Raw genomic sequence first — 19890 nt, 5'->3', positions numbered from 1 at the left:
CTCCCTTTGGTCTGCGGGCCGAATACAGCTTAATTTGAGATCAAGCGGGCCGGACCAGTAAGCTCATTGCAAAATGACATAGAACTAACAATAAGCCCACTTTTTTCCTTTGTATTAGTCACTAATACTAATAATTTGTGCAAAGACTGAGTAAATTATCAAAATGTTTATTAACAGAATTTTCCTTTTACATTATGAACAATATATTATGAACAAGAGAATAACATAAGAACATAAATAAAGTATGTGCAATTTTAACAACACCTTTACACAGTTAAACATATATTAAAGTGTGTTGTACATAAAACTGATCACAGAATTAGTAACAATGTTCCAAAAACATTTATACCAGTCTTGTGGAACTTAAAAACACTGTTTTTCAACATCTGGAAAGCAATTTGAACAAATGAATAACCTTCACTGTTGAGCGAAAAACTGCAAAATCTGTTTCGAGTTCGCTAAAAACCTGAAATCTTTTCTCAAACTCCATCAACAGCCCTGAAATCTTCTCTTTGTACCGTTTCACGTCAGAATTAACGCTTGCTGCGCACATATCTTTTAAACAGGGAAAATGCGCCCCCTAGCGGATAATACAAGAACTACAATTTTTAAATTAAATTCATATTTTTTTTATACAATGGAGCTTTCTTCCCCGGGCCGTACCAAACCACCAGACGGGCCGGATCCGGCCCGCGGGCCGTATGTTTGACACCCCTGGTATAGTGTATGGTATAGTGACTATACCATACACTATAGAGTATAGTGTATGGTATAGTGACTATACCATACATGCAGCTATTCGCTCCTTGTGGACATTTTCGGGTCAAAAAGATCTAGTATTTAGTATTCTTCATTAGTTACAGAGCAGCAATGTCGCCCCCTGGTGGTACGAAGTAAACCACCATTTAAAGGGGAATTCTGCCCATTATTCCTAATCCTTTTCTTTCCCTTTTCTGTGCATTCTAACGCCAGAATATGAATTAATGTGAGCTAGCTAACAACACACGTCATGGGAAACATTGATTTTGATGCTAAAGCCCTCACAAAAAATGGCAACAGTGTATCATTTCCATACATAAGTGACTTATATATTAACCAAGATACAGCCATATTGTTATTGGCTAACATGAAAAATGATTTAGTCTTGTGCTGGAAGACACAGCCATCCCAAGTGCAGTAAGGGACTCTAATTCAGCAACACATCTAGTGTCGATGCTAACAAGGCTAACTAGCCAGTAGTTGACTGTAAAGGCACGTGATACTATACATACTACTATACTATACTATACAACACTGCTGTTTGCTGTTTTCATTTTACAAACTTTGTGCCTGTATGTTTTTTTTTTACTTTATTGTCATAATATTTGACTATTTTATGGTCATATTATACATTTGCCCCAACTTTATTGAAATTGTTTCTCATAATATTATAACTTTCAATATAATAATGAATATTTTAGTCTTTAATATTTCAACTTTATACTATTTTTGTTAATATTATGACTTTACTCTGAAATTGCCGCTTTTTTTGTTTTATTTCGTAGCATGTTAGCATTGCTAGCACACTAAATTAGCATACTAGCATTTTTAACTATTTTCACAGACACATATATAAACACTTGGCACTATTATACTAGGTGTTAGCATGCTAACTTTAGCATGTTAGCATTGCTAGCATTTTTTCATTTTTATGACTTTTTTAGTTTTCTTTCTTTCTTATTCATCATTTTAAATGTGCCGCGGGTCACTAAACAACAGCTACAAGCCCTAAATGGTCCCCGGGCCGCACTTTGGACACACCTGGTTTAACAATACAATTATTCCTTTTGTGAGATGCAACTCAGTAAAATAATTAAAGTTAAGCAAAAAGTACTACAATAATCAGATATTTATGAACATAAACATAGAAGAGATGTCGCTGGTATCTGTACTATCGATATTTGGATCACCCCCCCCCCCCCCCCCAGTGGCTAGCTTGTTAGCCACTAGGATGCTAGCCCTGAAGGCATCATGGAGGCTAACTTTTGGCTCCGAGTACCTCCTCACAAGTGATCAGGCTTCCCTGGGATTGGCTGGCCACCAGTCCAGGGTGTACCCCGCCTCTCCCCAGAACAGCTGGGATAGGCTCCAGCACCCCCACCACCCTCGTGAGGATAAGCGGTAGAAAATGAATGAATGAATGAATGAATATTGTATTTTTACCTTACCTAATTTACTAAAAACTCATTGTTTTGTTTGCATCCCATAATATTATACCATTTTTTGTCATAATATTCCGACTTATTATTTCTTTAATGACATGACATTCATCTTTGTGCTACGAAAATAAGCTTCTTCTTCCTCATAATTAGGAATGTCCGATATTGGCTTTTTTGCTGAAAAACGATATTGTCCAACTCTCAATTTCCCGTACCGATATCAGCCGATACCGATATGTGTAACATGATATACGTATCTCCTTTGGTGGAATACAGCCTTGTATATAGTATTTTTTAAATATTGTTTTTCGTGATTTTAAAAAATACTAATATCAAGCGATATCAAATTTGTGTACTGATATGGGGCCGATAATGATTGGCACTGATAATGTTTGGTAGCGGCGGCGGCGGCGGCACTTACCGCAGGCAGCTGTGACCACGGATGTACTTTACCACCAGCAGTGTGTGACGGAATCCAAATTGTACAATAAATATAAACAATGTGGCTGTACTGCAGTGTACTGTACCGTGCAGTACTGTAGTACACGGTATTGTGTGGTACATGTACACGGCAGGTGGAGGTACATGATGGACACACGGACTCACCTCATCTTCCTTCCATCGGCAGGTTCCTTGTGGAAGAAGGCGAGCAGTGCTGCTGAGTGTCATCCACCCCCCCCCCCCTTCCCCTCCACCGCCATCACAACCACCACCCCCCCCCCCCCCCCCTCCCCCCCACTCTTTTGGACCAGCCTCGCAAGCGGAGGGGAGTTTTTCCGTGTACTTTGCCAGCAAGGAGCACATTGTGACGCCCAGCAGAAAGGTAAGCCTGCCGCACCACGTCGTGCTGTTTGCGGGAGAAAGCATAGCATGATAGCATGATAGCATGATAGCATGATAGCATGATAGCATGATAGCATGATAGCATGATAGCATGATAGCATGAATGATGGAGCTTCTGCATGCATGCGGGCGAACATTTGCGCATTACGTCTGAAGGCGCCTCATCGTGTCAGGGTTTTTTTAAGGGAAGGGGGGGGGTCACTTTGGCGCATTTTGCAGGACGTTATCTGCCATCACTGCGTCGTTTCCATCGGAATGCGTGCAGCGCCTTTTTGCGGTCATTGCGCCAAGTGCTTGTCAATACATCAGCCTATATTTCTCTTTAGAGGCCCGTGTGCGCGTATAGCGTTTTACCCCCCCCCCCCCCACTAAAAAAAACAGCCGCACAGTTGCGTGATGTGGCGCGGCTGCTGCTTCCATGCGGAACAATTTGCTTGTGTCATCCTCCTCCTGCAAAGTGTTTGTCCTTCAAGGTCATTGGCTGGGAGGCAGCCGATGCTCATCTTAGGTGTTTTTGTTGGTGGTTCCACATCCCCGACCCTGTGCTGGTTCTGGGGGGGCCCATATAAGCAAAGCAAAGCCCGGCCGCCCGCCGCCATGCTGCAGAGAAGTGGAGCATATGTTTAGCGTGCATGCTCGATGCTCGCCAAATTGACGCATTCTGGCGGCTTCCTGCACAACTTTGCAGTCACCCGGACCGGGCTGGTCCATCGTCGGCTGATGCGATGCAGCCTCACGTTGCTTTTTTGGTGAAGCGGATGAGCCCTGACTTGATGGGGATCCGGGTCAGAACCACAGACTGGCACAAACAAGCTACATGACACAAATAGAAGCACCAGCACGGCTGGGGGGGGGGAATCAAATCACAGCGGAGCCTCTGAAGTTGAACACGATGCGTTCACATTCTATGTTTTTTCTAGGACATCATGGAAATGGTCAGTTCCAGGGTTAAACTGTCACCATTTTGGTGCTGGTCACGTTTAGAATAGTTCCCCACCTGATCCGTACGGATAACATTTTAGCTGCCATGCCAGTGGAAAAGAAGCTAGTTGCGTCATAAAAAGATGGCGGATGCATTCGCAAGTTGGAACTTTAGGCGCTCTGGCTAGGAAATACTGGAAGGTTCTGACGTGGCAAGCATGCGATTCATTTCGATAGTCCGTTCCAGGGTCAAACACCATCACCATCTTAACTGTAAAGGTGATGTTTGAACTCATCAAACATTTTTGAGGGTGCCCATAGGAAATAATGGAGATAGTCCGTTCCAGGGTCAAACTGTCACCATCTTACTAACTGTAAAGGTGATGTTTGAATTCATCAAACATTGTTTCAGGGTGCTGGCTGATCTCCGTTTCCTTCATATTTACATCTTTCCAATAGGAAATAATGGAGATAGTCCGTTCCAGGGTCAAACTGTCACCATCTTAACTGTAAAGGTGATGTTTGAATTCATCAAACATTTTTAGGGTGCTGGCTGATCTCTTATTTGCTCATATTTTCACATTTCCCATAGGCAATAATGGAAATAGTCTGTTCCAGGGTCAAACTGTCACCATCTTAACTGTAAAGGTGATGTTTGAATTCATCAAACATTGTTTCAGGGTGCTGGCTGAACTCGATTTCTTCATATTTTCACATTTCCCATTGGAAATAATGGAAATAGTCCGTTCCAGGGTCAAATAGCCACCAGTGTCTATATAGGCTGTCATTTGTCATTTCGGGATGCTGTTTGATCTCCAATTGGTTTCTATTTAGACCTTTCCCATTGGAATGAATGGAAATAGTCAGTTCCAGGGTCAAGCTGTCACCATCATTAGTGTTTTTAGTCATATTTGAACGTTTTCCATGGGAAACGATGGAAATGGTCAGTTCCTGGGACAAGCTGTCACCATCATTAGTCATATTTAAACGTTTTCCATGGGAAACGATGGAAATGGTCAGTTCCTGGGACAAAGCGCCACCATCTGGAGAGGTAAAGTTGTATCTGTAAAAAGCAGTTTCATGTCGTCAGCTTGCGTTGCCATCTGATGCTATAAGCGCTTTGATAATAAAAGCTAGCATAGCATAGCCGATATGGGCTACAATGACACTTCTTGAGGGTGTCAGCCATGTTTGGTGTTGCCTTTTGGGTCGGACCATGTCAAATCGGGATATCTCACGCTTCCTGTGCGGCTCATTTGGCCATGTTGTGCTGAGCAGCCAGGACAGGGACACCTGCAGTTAGTTCCATCTCAGACTCTATGGTTGTCATCACATTTTCATGCCGTCACTGGAAGCCCCAAGGATGCTTTTGTTTGAAAACATAACAATGGGAAAATTCACAAATGTAATGTCAAATATTCATTTAAAAACTTAAAATTATGAGGAAAATTTACATATTTTGATGAAGAAAATGTACCAGGATGATTACAGAAGAAAGTTCAATTCAATATTTGAATTTTTAAAAATTAAGAAAAATTGAAAAATCAGCAGTCATTTTACAAGTATAAAGAATAAATATTATGAGGAAAAAAGTTGTACTATAATCAAACATTTATGAGAATAATGTTGTAATTATGAGAAAAAAAATAACATTATTTTAACAGTTGAAATATTAAATAAAAACTGATTTCAAAAGTCCTAATATTAGGAGAAACATAGAAAACTAAATAAAGTGGTCAAAAAAATTAGGTTGGGGAAAAGTTTTGGGAATATGTAATATAATAATATATAATATTTTGGGAATAAAGTCATAGTATGACGAGAAAGAAAATGTATGAAGTTGAAATATTTGGAAACTGAAAAAAACAACAACAACAATGGAAAAATCAACAGTAAATTTACAAAATAAAGTCAAAATATTCTGAAAAAACATGTAAAATAACAAACTGTATATGAGAATAGTGTTATTCTGTAATATTATGGGGAAAAGTGATATTAATTTAGTTGCATAAAGTAGAAATATTGAAGGAAAATTATATTTTCGAAGCAGTTTCCAGAACGGTATTGCGTTCTACTTTAGAGGTTGTGCTGTCTTTATGTAATGTGCTGTTGCAGTACACACACACACACACACACACACACGCACACACACACACACACACACACACACACACACACACACACACACACACAAACGATTGTTGTCCCTCCGCGGCCGCTCATGCATGCACGAAGGCATTATTGACGCGGCCGTGCACCGCAGGAAGCATGGGGAAGCAAAACAGCAAGCTGACTCCCGAGGTGATGGAGGATCTGGTGAAGAACACGGAGTTCAACGAGCACGAGCTGAAGCAGTGGTACAAAGGATTCCTCAAGGACTGTCCCAGCGGCAGACTCAACCTGGAGGAGTTCCAGCAGCTCTACGTCAAGGTGGGTCCGCCGAGCCGCCCGCTGCACATTCATCACGTACGCAAGTGCAGTACGTTCACCTTGTAGCCTGACTCCTGTCAAATAGAGGATCTTTGACTCCGTCTTCATCTCTTGCAGTTCTTCCCTTACGGCGACGCCTCCAAGTTTGCACAGCACGCCTTCAGAACCTTCGACAAAAACAGCGACGGCACCATCGACTTCCGAGAGTTCATCTGCGCCCTGTCCATCACGTCACGCGGGAGCTTTGAGCAGAAACTCAACTGGGCCTTCAACATGTACGACCTGGACGGGGACGGCAAGATCACCAGGGTGGAGATGCTGGAGATAATAGAGGTGAGCGGAACCACCTTTTTCTCACATTTCCCGTAGGAAATGATGGAGATACGTAGATATTACCAAAGAGGCAAACATCACGCAGAAGAGGTTGGAGTTCCAGATTCCTGACCAGCAGGAGGGAAACATGCAAACATGGGCGAAAACTGGAGGTCACAAATGAATTTCTCAGCATCCTAACCGTGTTTATTTAGTGGAAGTAAGCGCTTCTCTGTGTAGCATTATAGAGTGTGCATACAGGGAGCATCTTACCTGCATGCATGCTAACTACAAGCTCACTGGACTTGCTAACAGCCTCTTCCACCACCAAAAAACATTTCATGGCCAAATTGACACAATGTTGTGTGAAGATTGTGTGCACTCAAACCCGGACCTACGTTGTCACCCAGTAAGTCGGGGCTCTCTAGCTAGTAGCTCCTAATCACTTTTCAATTGGTTTATTATCAACTCCTATACCCACTAAATTAGAAAGCAGCCGAATAGGTGCAGATTCTGGAAGATCTGTGCGGGTTATTTTGTGTAGCTGCTCTATAGGAGTCCACAATCCAAGAGAAAAGGGCCCAAAATGCTGATAATGACGTAACAAAGCGCTCCTCGCTCCCGCAGGCCATCTACAAAATGGTGGGCACGGTGATCATGATGAAGATGAACGAGGACGGCCTGACACCGGCCCAGCGGGTGGACAAGATCTTCAGTAAGATGGATAAGAACAACGACGACCAGATCTCGTTGGAGGAGTTCAAGGAGGCGGCCAAGAGCGACCCGTCCATCGTGCTCCTGTTGCAGTGCGACATGCAGAAGTGAGAGCCCCGGCAACCCCCGCCGCCAACGCCGCCCTTCTCCTCCAACTCTGCTCGCTCCCCGGCCCCGCCCCCCTTGGCCCCGCCCCCTTGGCCCAGCCCAGCCTGCATCCACACACACACACACACACACACACACACACACACACACACGGGACGACAGCACATGTTCCAACGTCTCATTAGGTTCTCTGCCATTTCCACAGGAAAGAAGAAGAAGAAAAAAAACAAACAACGCTTGGACTATTTTTCAATGGACTCGCTTCTTGTGGTCGTATGCATGAGAATGTCAAATATGCTGAATCATTTTCAATATGCTAAGATATCCTTACATTTCTATTTGCCAACATGCCAGCGTGTTTTGTGCACAGTAACCCCCCCCCCCCCCCCCCCCCCCGCTTGTAAATGGGCGGAGCACTGCCTTTTCAAACTTGCGGCGTTCCCTCCCCGGCAAGTGTTGACGGATAACGCCACCGTACGCTTCCAGTCATAGTAAGGAATGACATCATTGGAACGTCTCTACCGTCCACACTTGTTGGAGGACAGGGAGGCTTCTTCCGGAAGGAACCCACAAAAAGTATTGCATGCATATATTACGTGTCGAAAAAATGTATCTATATATAAAAAAATCTCTTACATTTATTTATTTTTTTTTGCATCTTGAGATGGTTAGGAAAAGAAACCATCTTGAGATTCATTTAGTACACAGGTGGTCCTCGGGTTACAAACATGTTCTGGTGTATTAAAAAAAATATATCATTTACAAAAAAAAATCAGTAGCAACAAAAATAAAGTATTAAGAGAAAAAACAATTCAACTAAGAAAGCAGACTAAATTCAGGGGGAAATTAGGTTGGGGAAAAGCGATAGCATTACGAAATCATGCTAATATAGTACTTGCGTCATAATATGATAAGAGGGAAATATAGAAATAAAAAAGCCCAGTTTCTAATCATAATGGAATCTCCTATTTTCAATCTCCACCATTTAGATTTTTTTCTTCTAATATTGATTAATTAATTAATTGATTAATAATTCCCATTTTATTCTTGTATAATAACTTTTTTCCGTCATAATATTCCTTTATGAGGGAAAAATATAGAAATAAAAAAGCCCAGTTTCTAATCATAATGGAATCATATATTCTATATTATTATTCACATAAAAGCAGGATTTGATCACCATATAATACCCTTCCTAAAAAAATCGTGTCTCATCAAATTACAACACTTTTATTATTTTTTCTTGTAACATTCCCACCAAATTCTCATCCTATTTTCAATCTCCACCATTTAGATTTTTTTCTTCTAATATTAATTAATTAATTAATTAATTAATAATTCCCATTTTATTCTCGTATAATAACTTTTGTCCTTCATAATATTCCTTTATGAGGGAAAAATATAGAAATAAAAAAGCCCAGTTTCTAATCATAATCATCATCACACCATCTTTATCCTCAAAGATAGCAAATACCAAAAGTGCAGTCAATATCGCCGGGTGTTTTTATGGCTTTCCTTTTCCTTGGCGCACTTCCACCAGAAGTCCCTGCCCAGGCGACGACTACTTCTTGAGCGTTTTGCCGACCAAAATGACGTTTTTGATTCATTTACCGGAGCGCGTTCATAACCACGTAACGCCGTAAACCCGAGGACTACCTGCAAGTTGCATGCGATGTACAGTGTGTGACGACGCTCACCTGAGGTGGGAGCATGACCCCCCCGCCCACACTCGCCCCCGACCCCCGGCCCCCGGCGTCCATTTGCAGTGTCATGTTGGTTTTCTGTCCACTTCTGATCCCGGTTGCTTTGTTTACACGGTACATATCGACATGTTTACAGAAACAAAGAGCACTACTTTGATTAAAAATGATTCCTGTGGCTTTTGACCTCCGTGCTGAGAGCTCCCTCATGACGGGGATGCTTATTAAAAAAAAAAAAAAAAAAAAAACGTTTACTGGACACACTGCATTCCTATGTCGACAACATTCTATTATTATATAATATCTTCCAGGCTATGCAAGCATGTCTGCTTGTAAGTCCACTCCCACTGGTGGACGTCCCGGCAGAAGAGCTTTTCTTTTCGCTGTTTACGCCCCCCCCCCAGTCTCTCACTTCATATTTATTCATATTATTTGCTTTACTGTCTGCACACAATTCAAGATCTTTGTCAAAAGTAAATGTTTCTATCAAATATGAAGACTCATGATACAAGTGACTGTATTCTTTTATACATGTGGCATGTCTTTGCACCCCTTGAACAAATAAGTTCTGTAGTGATTAAAATCAATAAACCACAAACGGGCTTTTTTCAAAAGACACTGGAGGTGATACTCCTGGCTGATTTGTTGGAAAGATATAATGTATTGTTTGCAAATTATGTTCTTGGAGTAAGGTTAGTGAAAGATAATAGTCGTAAAATGGTGAGAAAATAAATAATATAAATTACAAATCTTTGTTTGAATAGCATCTAAATGTGTAACGTGTACTGAATGGTAAACAAGAAAGTGACTTCCTGGTCAGTGTCGAGCGCCTACAGGGATTGGACGTGACTAGATCCCCGCCCACCAATGAACACGCCCCTCCAATTTATGTACACGCCCCGCCTTCCTCAGGCAACTGAAAAAAATGGCAGCGCTGCTGCCAAAAATGCTAATTTATAAATATTTAATTTGTTTTTTAAAGTTTATTTTTAGATTTCAGCTTCCTGAATGACAAACCAGAACGTGGCTCTCTCGATATTTCCGTTTTTATTTTAGACTTCCTGATAAAAAACAACAAATTTTAGACTTCCTGATTATAGTGTCAATCACCTAAAAGGATTGGACGTGATTGGCTCTCGACCCACTGGCGTACAAGCCCCGCCTACCTCAAGCAACTGGAAAATGGAAACTCCTCTGCCTAAAATATGAATTTAGAAATTATTTGAACGCATTTCTGTCAACTTATTTTTTTAGACCTCCTGATGAGAGTGTCAATCACCATGATCACTAGAGGTGATCGGACGTGATTGGCTCCCCGCCTCCAGGAGTACAAGCCCCGCCTTCCACCCATGTTCTTTCAGTTATCAGCTCCCTGAATGCCAAAGAAGAAAGTGGTGCTATCTACTTCCTGTTTTTTAGACTTCTGGGTCGATTCACCTCAGGGGCTTAGACGTGATTGGCTCTCCGGCCAAGTCCCGCCTACCTGCACGCAGCTGGAGCAGCAATTAAACTTCAAAGGCAAGGAGGCCATTTTAAAACTGCTCTTTAAGACCAAAAACAAACATTCCGTTCGTTTTTCTTCTTAACGTAATATTTCGTAGCATCCAAAGTGAAATAATCGCTTTGTATGTGAGTCCCCTTTCTGTTTGTTTTAAGTGCTACCAGTTACCAAGGAGTTCAGGTAAGAATCCAACTGAGCTTAGAGTTAGCACGACTGAGCTGCTATAGTGATCTCATATGAATGGACTTTGACGTGATTCAAAATCTTGCCAGTGTAATGTTAAATCTGTGATTATGTTTCTGAGTTAGCCAAATGTACCTGAAATGAACACTGGGTGGCAGAATGTACCTAAACTGAAGTCAGCTTTTGTGTTTTGACATGCAAAGCTCAGCACTCTTATGTGCTGGATTTTTGACTCCGTAGTAATTTATTCAAGTATTGTAACAATATATACCATACTGACCCAAAGTTAAGATCATCCCTAATAGAAGACTACTCTTTTTTTTTCAAGGGCTGTTAAAAAAAATGGAGAAAAAATGAGTCGTATTATTTGTTAGTGTAAGGTACGTAAAAATATACAATAAGTTAACATGGTTAACAACTGTTTAAAATGCATAAATATATTTAAAGTAGTTATAATTGATGTCTGATATACAAACACCCCACTATTTTTAAATATGTTTGCGTCTAAAATAATGCAAATCTCCTTTGTTGGCGTTAGTGTACTATCGTAAGGTCCACTAGGGGGTGCTAGCAGCGATGGTGGTGTAGAATAGGTGATAAAACGACAGAGGAAGTTTTTCTTCCTCGAGTTTTTCTTTCACGTGTTGGAATAACTCTGTATTGCCAGTTTTTCATTTGTTCTTTCCAGTCTTGAAATTTAGTTTGGATCAAAAACAAACTTTCCTTAGCAGTCCAGTGCCGTCCCCTTGGCCATCTCTGTGTGGAGTTTGCATGTTCTCCCCGTGACTCCAAATATTCCATAGGTATGAATGTGATATTTGATTTCTAAATTAGTAATCCTACTTTGCAGCAATTCACTAATTACGTTTGGGTCTGGAAACAATGAAGTATTAAACAAGAGGTAACTCTAGTCCTTGTTATGTGTTTTACAAGCAAGGGCCAACAGGTGGCGCCAAAGCTACTTGTAGCCACCACTGCACAACACTTCACTACGTTTCTGGTGACTTTTGAACACTTTAACGTGTTGGTGTATTGTAGACATTTTGTTCTGTAATGTTTTGATTTACTGTTTAAGCAAGCTAAAAATATCAAATATTAATAGCCTGTTTTGGTTTAATATTCTCTTACTTTCCAGGGGCATTTAATTCCCACAATGTGTTCGATTCCCGGACTCCCGACACCAGGCTCAGAAGTAACTGTTGACATCAAGCGAGTCAACCCCAACCCCAAATGTGGACTCGTGGAACTGTGGGTCAGCATAGACGTGGGCAGGAAGCATGCCTACGAGCAAATGAAGGAGCTGATCCAAATCCCGAAAAGAATGTTTAGTGGATCTGAAGGAAAACCGGGTGATCTGTGTCTGGTTTGCATCGCCGACAAGTGGCACAGGGCTCGCATTGTGTCCGTCCAAGAGGAGGCTCGCCATGTCTTCCTTATTGACCAAGGACGGCCCCACATCACCAAGTGGGATGCGCTAGCATGGGGACAGAGCGACAGTTTCTTCCTCCCTCCTGAGATCGAATCCTGTGTCCTCGCCACCATTATCGCTCTTGAGGAAAGCTGGCCCGAGAAAGCCGCTAAGTTTTTGACGTCTCTTCCTGGAAAGACAATGAGTGCGGTGGTTCGTCATGTCTTGATGCCGGACCGGACCGTTCTCTTAGACATACCTTTAATCTCCAAGCAAATGTGCGCCTTTCGGGCTACTAGGAAGCTTCCTGTAGATGAGTGTAGAGAAATTGTGCTGGACTATCTGCATCCACCCAAAGCACATGCACCCGTCACCTGTGACATAACGCAGGAGAGTCTCAATACGGGTTTCCTTGATAAGACCGAACTGTACTTCTACCCAGAACTGCACAGTGGAATACTTGAAACAGTTCATGTGACTGAAGTACTCAATACCCATAATGTATTTTGCAGACTACAGATTTTTACTAAATCATTGAATATGCTCTACAAAGAGATCCAACAGTACTATGAGGAGTTCTTGGATCCTGGAGAGGAACGCCCAAAGACCTCAGGAGAACCGTGCGCCACCAGAGGGGACAACGGCAGATGGCATCGCTCGTTACTACAGCAAAACATCCTAAATGGTGACGAGCTTGTGCAAGTCATGCGGGTAGATGAAGGGAAAATTGAGTTTGTCCCCGTGGGATGCATTAGACCCCTGCTGAGAAAATTCCTGAGAATGCCGGTGGTCACGTATGGCTTTTCCCTAAACGGAGTAGAGGATGGTGGCACCATGGATCAGATTGAATATTTGAAGTCCTTACTGCTGAATAAAACCTTTGCGGCATGGCTTGAAAAGCATCCCACACACGAAGGCGCCTATAACGTCACGCTCTACAGCTCAAATGCTACGTGCATGAACACGTGTTTTTTGGAGAAAGCGCAGACTGAAACCTCGATTGAACCCTCGTCAGCTCTCAGTGCAGAAGGTGTTGATTTTCAGAATCTTGTCAACTTAAATGTTGAAAACATGGAAAAGCAAACTTTGGCCATTACAGAGAATGGACAGGTTGACGACCGAGAGGACGCCGTGGTGACTTCTAGTCCCAATGACCAAGATGACCCTGAACACCCCCAACCGGTATTAGCCACAAATGGGCATTTTTGGACTTCTAAGGTGAAAAGTTTTCATTATGAAGATGAGTTTGTTGTGGGAAGCACCATCAAGGTAAATGTATCCTGCATTGAAGGTCCACACAAGTTCTGGTGTCAAAAAACTGAAAACGAAGAAACGCTGAGACTGCTGATGGAAAGTCTCCAAGACCAGTACCGCTCCGTCCGACCCCTGTCCCTCGACGAGTCAGCCTGCGTCGCCCGAAACCCAGACAACGGCATGTGGTACAGAGCGAGAATTGTCACGGGTCACCACACCCCCGAAGTTGAGGTGCAGTTTTTCGACTACGGTACGACACAGACGGTGCCCCTGAGAGACGTACACCCCATTGACCCGGCTTTCTTGCAGCTTGATATGCTCGCCTTTCAGTGTCGCTTACACCGCCCCAAGACTCCAACCAACTCCGCCTGGACCGATGCTGCGTCAACTGAGTTTCAGAAGTTTGTGGAATTGGGCAAATCTGAACTCAAATGCATCGTGAAAGCCAGAGCTTCTGATGGAGATGGCCAACTGGTTCATGTGGTTGATCTCCAAACGTCCTCCGACAGTGCTTGTAAACTGCTTACCCAGAAATGTGTTCAAGCCCTCCCTGTGGTTTCCGCGGATACGTATCGTTATTCCACGTACGATATGGACGTAGGCCGAAAAGAGAAGGTTTGGATAACCTCATCGCAGACGGTGCATCACTTCTTCTGCCAGCTGAGCAGAAATTCTCATTTGTTCGACAAAGTGACTGCAGATGTTCAGCAGGTCATTGGTAAGTCTCGGTGCAGAGATGGCCTCATCAGACTTAACGATCTTTGCCTTGCTAGGTACACGGGTAACGAGTGGTATAGAGCCCAAGTGGTGCAAATGTCTCCAAATCCTGAGGTTCTCTTTGTGGACTACGGCAGCACCCTCACAGTGAACAAGTCCGATATTCTGCCCCTGCCTGCCAGTGCAAGCGTCGCAAGGTCTGTCCCGGTACTTGCGGTTCCTCTTGGACTTTTTGGCGTTCCAGCGGATGGACCGGAGGAGGTCAACCAATGGTTTGCAGATCACGCCGTTGGCACAGCATTGACCATTTCTGTGGTGTCAACAGGAGATGGAGGGAAGCTAATTGTGGAACTATTTGATGGGGCGGTGAATGTAAACGCCATTGTTAGAGAGAAGATAGAAAAGGCAAAACGACAAACGGTGACTGAGCAAGTGCAGGATTGTCAGGCCTCAAAAGAGGAGTCCACCGTACAGGATGAGGACCTTAGAACTGAAGAACTCGTGTGTATATCAAACCTACGGGAGACGCTTGAGCAGAGAAGCAATGGAACACAAGACAACGTAGCCCTGGCGACCGTATTGGAGTGTGATCCTCAAAAGACACTTGAAGATTCAAATGTCATTCTTAACAACAACAAGGAAATGCTCCCAACTAACCAACCAAACGATGCAATGACTCAACATTGCCCTCCCGAGTGGCCTGAAGGACCCGAGAAGAGGTTTGCTTACAAGACGCCGAATGTTACTCCTTCCAGGTCAGAGGAGGCGTACATCTCCTGCCTTGTTGGGCCTAGCTACTTTTGGTGTCAGTTCGCAAACACTGAAGACTTGAAAGCAGTGTCAACACTGGCTCAGACAGTCGGAGAGTCCCTCCAAGACATAACGGCCCCCAAGAGTTTGAACCCCGGTAGTCCATGTCTTGCCCTCTTCTCCGGTGACTCTCAGTGGTATCGAGCTCAAGTTGTTCGGAATACCGACAACATGGTCTGTGTTCTGTTTGTGGACTTTGGAAACGAGTCTGAGATAGACGTTCAAGATGTGAGAGCCATCCCCCGGTCTCTGATGGAATATGCTCCTCAGGCTTTCTTGTGCACTTTGGACGGATTTGACGAGTCCAAAGGATCATGGGAAGATGAAGTTTACGATGACCTCTACAATCTTGTCGTCGATAAACCCGTCAGAGTGACCGTTTTGGTTGCTAAAGAGCATTCAGAGATGGCACTTCCTCAGCATTCAGTTCAGCTTGATTGCGGAAATACAAATGTGAACGAGGCCATGCAGAAATATTGGAAAGCAGAGATTTCCACCGAGTTTGAGACTGGAACGATTCAAGAGGCCACGGAGCCCAACGCCATCGTAATCAAGGAAAATCCAAAAGCATTCCCATACAGACAACCAAATATTCCCTTAAACAAAGCAGAAGTGGTTTATGCGTCGTGCATCGTGGAACCTCACTTCTTCTGGTGCCAGTTTGCCAACACAACAGACCTTTGCACGGTGGTGACTCTTGCACAGGAAGGAGGACAAGCAGACCTGGACCCCTCGTCCTTTGAAACCTTTAGAACGGGCACTCCCTGCCTTGCACTCTTTCCCGCAGATAACCAATGGTATCGAGCGCAGATCCTGAGCAAGGAAGGAAACGGAGCCCACGTTGTGTTTATTGACTACGGGAATGAAGCGGACATTGACGCCCAGAATGTGAGACCCCTGCCTCCGAGTCTGCAGGAGTACACCCCCCAGGCCTTTTTGTGCACCTTGGACGGATTTGATGACTGCCAGGGCTCCTGGGAGGATGATGTTTACGATGACTTCTACAATCTAGTCGTTGATAAGCCCCTCACAGTGACGGTGTCTCAAGCCAAAAACCAACCGGCGATGTCTCTTCCTCATCATGTGGTGACAGTTGAGTGTGAAGGATTGTCTGTAAATGCAGCAATGCAGAAATACTGGAAAGCAACCACTGGAGAACAGGGATCTCCCCTTCATGGGCAAACGCAAGCTAGTATGCTGAACATTACCATGTACAAGAAGCCAAACATCTCCAGTAAGAAGTCTGAGATGGTTTACGCCTCTTCTCTTGTGGACCCTCATTTTTTCTGGTGTCAGTTCAGCAACACAAAGGACCTCAAGAACCTGACCAGACTTGCCCAGGAAGCAGGAAAAGCCGAACTGGATGAGAACTTCCTGGAGACTCTGGTTCCCGGCAGTCCTTGTCTGGTTTTGTACTCCGTGGACCACCATTGGTATCGAGCTCAAGTTGTCAGCAGAGCGGATGACAGTGTTTACGTGGTGTTCATCGACCACGGGAACTACTCGGGCGTCGACGTCAAAAACGTCAGGCCGCTCCCTCTGGGTCTCCTGGAGGTCGCTCCTCAGGCCTTCTTGTGCTCGCTGAGCGGATTCGAGGCGTCCAAATGCTCCTGGGACAAAGACGCCTGTGACGAATTCGTCAGACTTCTGACTGACAAAGCGCTCAAAGTGACCGTGTTTGATGCGGAAGACAATCCAGAGACTGCTCTTCCTCAATATGAAGTACAAATAGAGTGTGAGGGGGTAAGTGTGAATGCAGTGATGGGGAAATACCGCCATGAAAAAGCTCAGCTTCAGCTTAGTTGCTCCGATGGACTCCCGGTATCCCTTACTAACTAGAACACTTGGTTGTAGAACATCTCACCCAAACGGCAAATGGAGCATTACTATCTTTCCTATCTTTGGCTCTGCATATGTTCTTGGGTCTTGTCATTGCTGGGTTTCACGTGACGTCACATTCAGTCCTTGCCCTGCCCCAAATGGATGGGGGGGGGGGCTTCAATCGCTTCAATCTCCAAAATATAGCACAAACATACTCTGTTGAAACTGAAACCGCTTTTAATGAGAACATTAAAAGTATTGAACAAAGCAAAATTTGTTCTCAATCAGAAATCACTCCACACTCTTTATTGCTCTCTGGTTCTACCATATCTTACTTATTGTGTGGAAATATGGGATCATAACTATAAAAGCAATCTCCACTGGCTAAATGTACTGCAAAAAAGGCCAGTAAGGATAATTCATAATGCCGCCTACAGAGAACATACTATCTCCTTATTTGTAAAATGACAAATACTTCAACTTGCTGATATAGTTCATCTTCAAACAGCTAAAATAATGCATAAGGCTAAAAATAAGCAATGAGCTAAAAATGTCATCCAATACTTCTCTACAAGAGAGGAGAAATATGATCTCAGGGAAGAAGTACATTTGAAACACTTCTATGCTAGGACTACGTTATGCTAGCCATAGCATTTCAGTATGTGGAATCAAACTATGGAATGGATTGAGTAAGGAAATCAAACAATGCACAACGATGAGCCAATTCAAGAAACAATACAAGCAGTTGATGTTTGCTAAATCCAAGGATGAAGAGTCTTGAACCAGTCATGATGTGCTATATATATCACTATATTGAAAAAATATATATAAAAAAATATATATATATAGATTTTTTTACAATTTAACAAACTTTTCAGTTTTACAATACAAAGTCAACAAGACGCAAGAAAATGTTGATTGGGGAATCTTGCCAAAGAAAGTCGGTGTTGAAGCCTACGAGAGCTACAAGATGGATGACCTTGAAGTTTCTTTGCCTCTGCTCTTGAGGCAAAGAAAGCCAAGCAATATTCAGGCTTGCAAGCAAAGAGCCCTTCAGCCAACACGCTCTGAGGGCATCCATCTTGTTTCTGATGTCTTGTAGGTCGTGACTGGGAAACGTAAAACTACCGTTATTGGCGTCCATACCCGAACACATCATCGGATTTTTCTCCAAATCCACACTTTGGCTGGAGGTTTTGAAAAACTTTTGTTTTAGTACCAAATATCTTGGGCTAAATAGTGGAAAAATCACATTGTTTGATGAGATACCCGCCTATGTGTGGACAGGGCCTCTGTTTGTGAGTATTTCTGTCTAAGATGGCTACTATTATGTCTACTTTATTGGGTAATACTACGTAGTGTGAAGGACTCATTTCATGTCGACAGCGCTAATAATGGTATAACCCATATTTAGAAGGTGTTAAGTAGGTTTTCTATGCTTTCAACTATGAAAATGACTCTAAAGAGTATAAACTAAATATGTTCCATCCAGCAGGGGGCAGCAATACTGGCATTGGTGTCTGCCCCTTGTTGATGCCAGTTGCCTCGGCAACCCATAGACATGTCAGAGTTGCACCAGGCGGCAGCAGCGGCAGACTTTGATCAGGTCGAGGAGCTTCTGAGGCAGAAGAAATGCGACCCCAACCAGAAGGACGTGGACTGGGGCAACAAGACCCCTCTGCACTGGGCCGCAGCCAAAGGTTAGGACAGCATATGGCTAAACCATCCGTACACGGACTCGTACTCTTACTGGTCTACAGGAGACGTGGAGACGGCCAGGCTGCTCATCGACCACGGCGCCCGGCCCTGTCTGAGAACACAACTCGGGTGGACACCGGCCCACTTTGCAGCCGAGGCCGGGTCCCTGGCGGTGCTGAGGCTGCTGCATTCGGTCCACGCGCCCCTCCACAAGGACGACGCCAGCGGGGACCAGCCGGCGCGGATTGCCCAAATATACGGACACAAGGAATGTGTTGTGTTCCTTAAGAGGTAACGCGTCAACTTGGGAATCACGTTAGTGAAAGTGGTTTGAACGGAGTGTTTCTGTCGTAGGGCAGAGGTGGAGGCCAGGGCGTACCGGAAATGTGCTGCTGGGAAGGGAATACCAGTGGATGACGATGATGAGGAGTGGGAAGGGCAAAAGGGGAAAGATGAAGGAAAACGGCATCTATGAAAAATCTAATAAACACAAGGTCAACACGTCAAGAGGTTTTTTTAACATACAGTACATACGTAGTTTACATGGGGGGTATCAAAAGTCCGTGGACCGTGACACGGTGTCAAAACAATTTAACAAAACAGTCTTACAGGAATGAAGTCATAATATTAAGACAATAAATTTGTAATCTGAAGTGGGAAATATTTTTGGAAAATGAGTTCATTAGGGAAACGGTTATATTAAGAGAATGAAGTTAAGTTATTGTTGGAATAAAGTCAAAATGAAGACATGGAAATGCACAGTAATATAGTTGAAATGAGTGCATTTCTAAATAGTTGGAACAATTTAAAACTCTTTTTAAAGAATATTTTTACAAAGATTATGTAAACATTGTTCTTCAATAATCTTCATAAATGTTATATTTTGTCTTCATTCCCACATTTTGACTTCCTTCCTGACCTTGTAAAGTTAGTGTTTTTCCATTTCTGCCCAACCTTTGCACCTTCTTTTAATATTAGAACTTTATTTCTCATAACTTTCTGTGCAACCTAATGTCCCAAAAAATACAACTTGATTTGGGTTTTTCATAATATTACCATTACCATTATGAACCCCCCAATATTTTCACTTTATGACTTCCTGTTATTCCTGTTATTTTTCAGGGTGCCTATAGAGGAACTGTGGTATTGTATGAAGAAGTCTGGAGTGACAGAGAAGTATGTTCAGGTGGTGCAGGACATGGATGAGGACTGGAAGACAGTGGGAACATGTGCTGGAGGTGGGACTGCATCAGGGTGTTGTGAATGAGAGGG

General features: G+C 43.3%; 2 protein-coding genes across 13 annotated transcripts; both read left to right on the top strand.

Moving 5' to 3' along the window:
- The first annotated feature begins 2930 nt into the window (after positions 1 to 2930).
- Positions 2931 to 8342, top strand: vsnl1b (visinin-like 1b). 2 transcript variants are annotated; one of them, XM_058056043.1, is made up of 4 exons: positions 2931 to 3021; positions 6230 to 6392; positions 6510 to 6725; positions 7332 to 8342. In XM_058056043.1, exons 2-4 carry the CDS (start codon positions 6231 to 6233, stop codon positions 7527 to 7529), a joined length of 576 nt encoding a protein of 191 aa, XP_057912026.1. In that variant the 5' UTR covers positions 2931 to 3021; position 6230; the 3' UTR covers positions 7530 to 8342. The 2 variants fall into 2 exon arrangements, with proteins under 2 accessions (XP_057912026.1, XP_057912025.1); XM_058056042.1 differs by having other exon boundaries at positions 2938 to 3021; positions 6226 to 6392.
- A 1643-nt stretch (positions 8343 to 9985) lies between these two features.
- On the top strand, positions 9986 to 19886 carry LOC131106705 (ankyrin repeat domain-containing protein 66-like). Of its 11 annotated transcripts, none has more exons than XR_009120118.1 (5): positions 9986 to 10907; positions 18413 to 18620; positions 18681 to 18909; positions 18978 to 19112; positions 19741 to 19886. XR_009120118.1 is itself a non-coding variant. In XM_058056028.1 (5 exons), exons 2-4 carry the CDS (start codon positions 18482 to 18484, stop codon positions 19091 to 19093), a joined length of 489 nt encoding a protein of 162 aa, XP_057912011.1. In that variant the 5' UTR covers positions 9986 to 10907; positions 18413 to 18481; the 3' UTR covers positions 19094 to 19112; positions 19741 to 19886. The 11 variants fall into 11 exon arrangements, 10 of the variants coding, with proteins under 10 accessions (XP_057912011.1, XP_057912012.1, XP_057912005.1 ...); XM_058056028.1 differs by having other exon boundaries at positions 18973 to 19112; XM_058056029.1 differs by lacking the exon at positions 19741 to 19886 and having other exon boundaries at positions 18978 to 19367.
- The last annotated feature ends 4 nt before the right edge of the window (positions 19887 to 19890 follow it).

The sequence above is a fragment of the Doryrhamphus excisus genome, chromosome 19, assembly GCF_030265055.1.
Source record: "Doryrhamphus excisus isolate RoL2022-K1 chromosome 19, RoL_Dexc_1.0, whole genome shotgun sequence".
Taxonomy (NCBI): domain Eukaryota; kingdom Metazoa; phylum Chordata; class Actinopteri; order Syngnathiformes; family Syngnathidae; genus Doryrhamphus; species Doryrhamphus excisus.
Note: the sequence above shows the minus strand (reverse complement) of the source record. Positions and strands in the feature narration are given on the sequence as shown.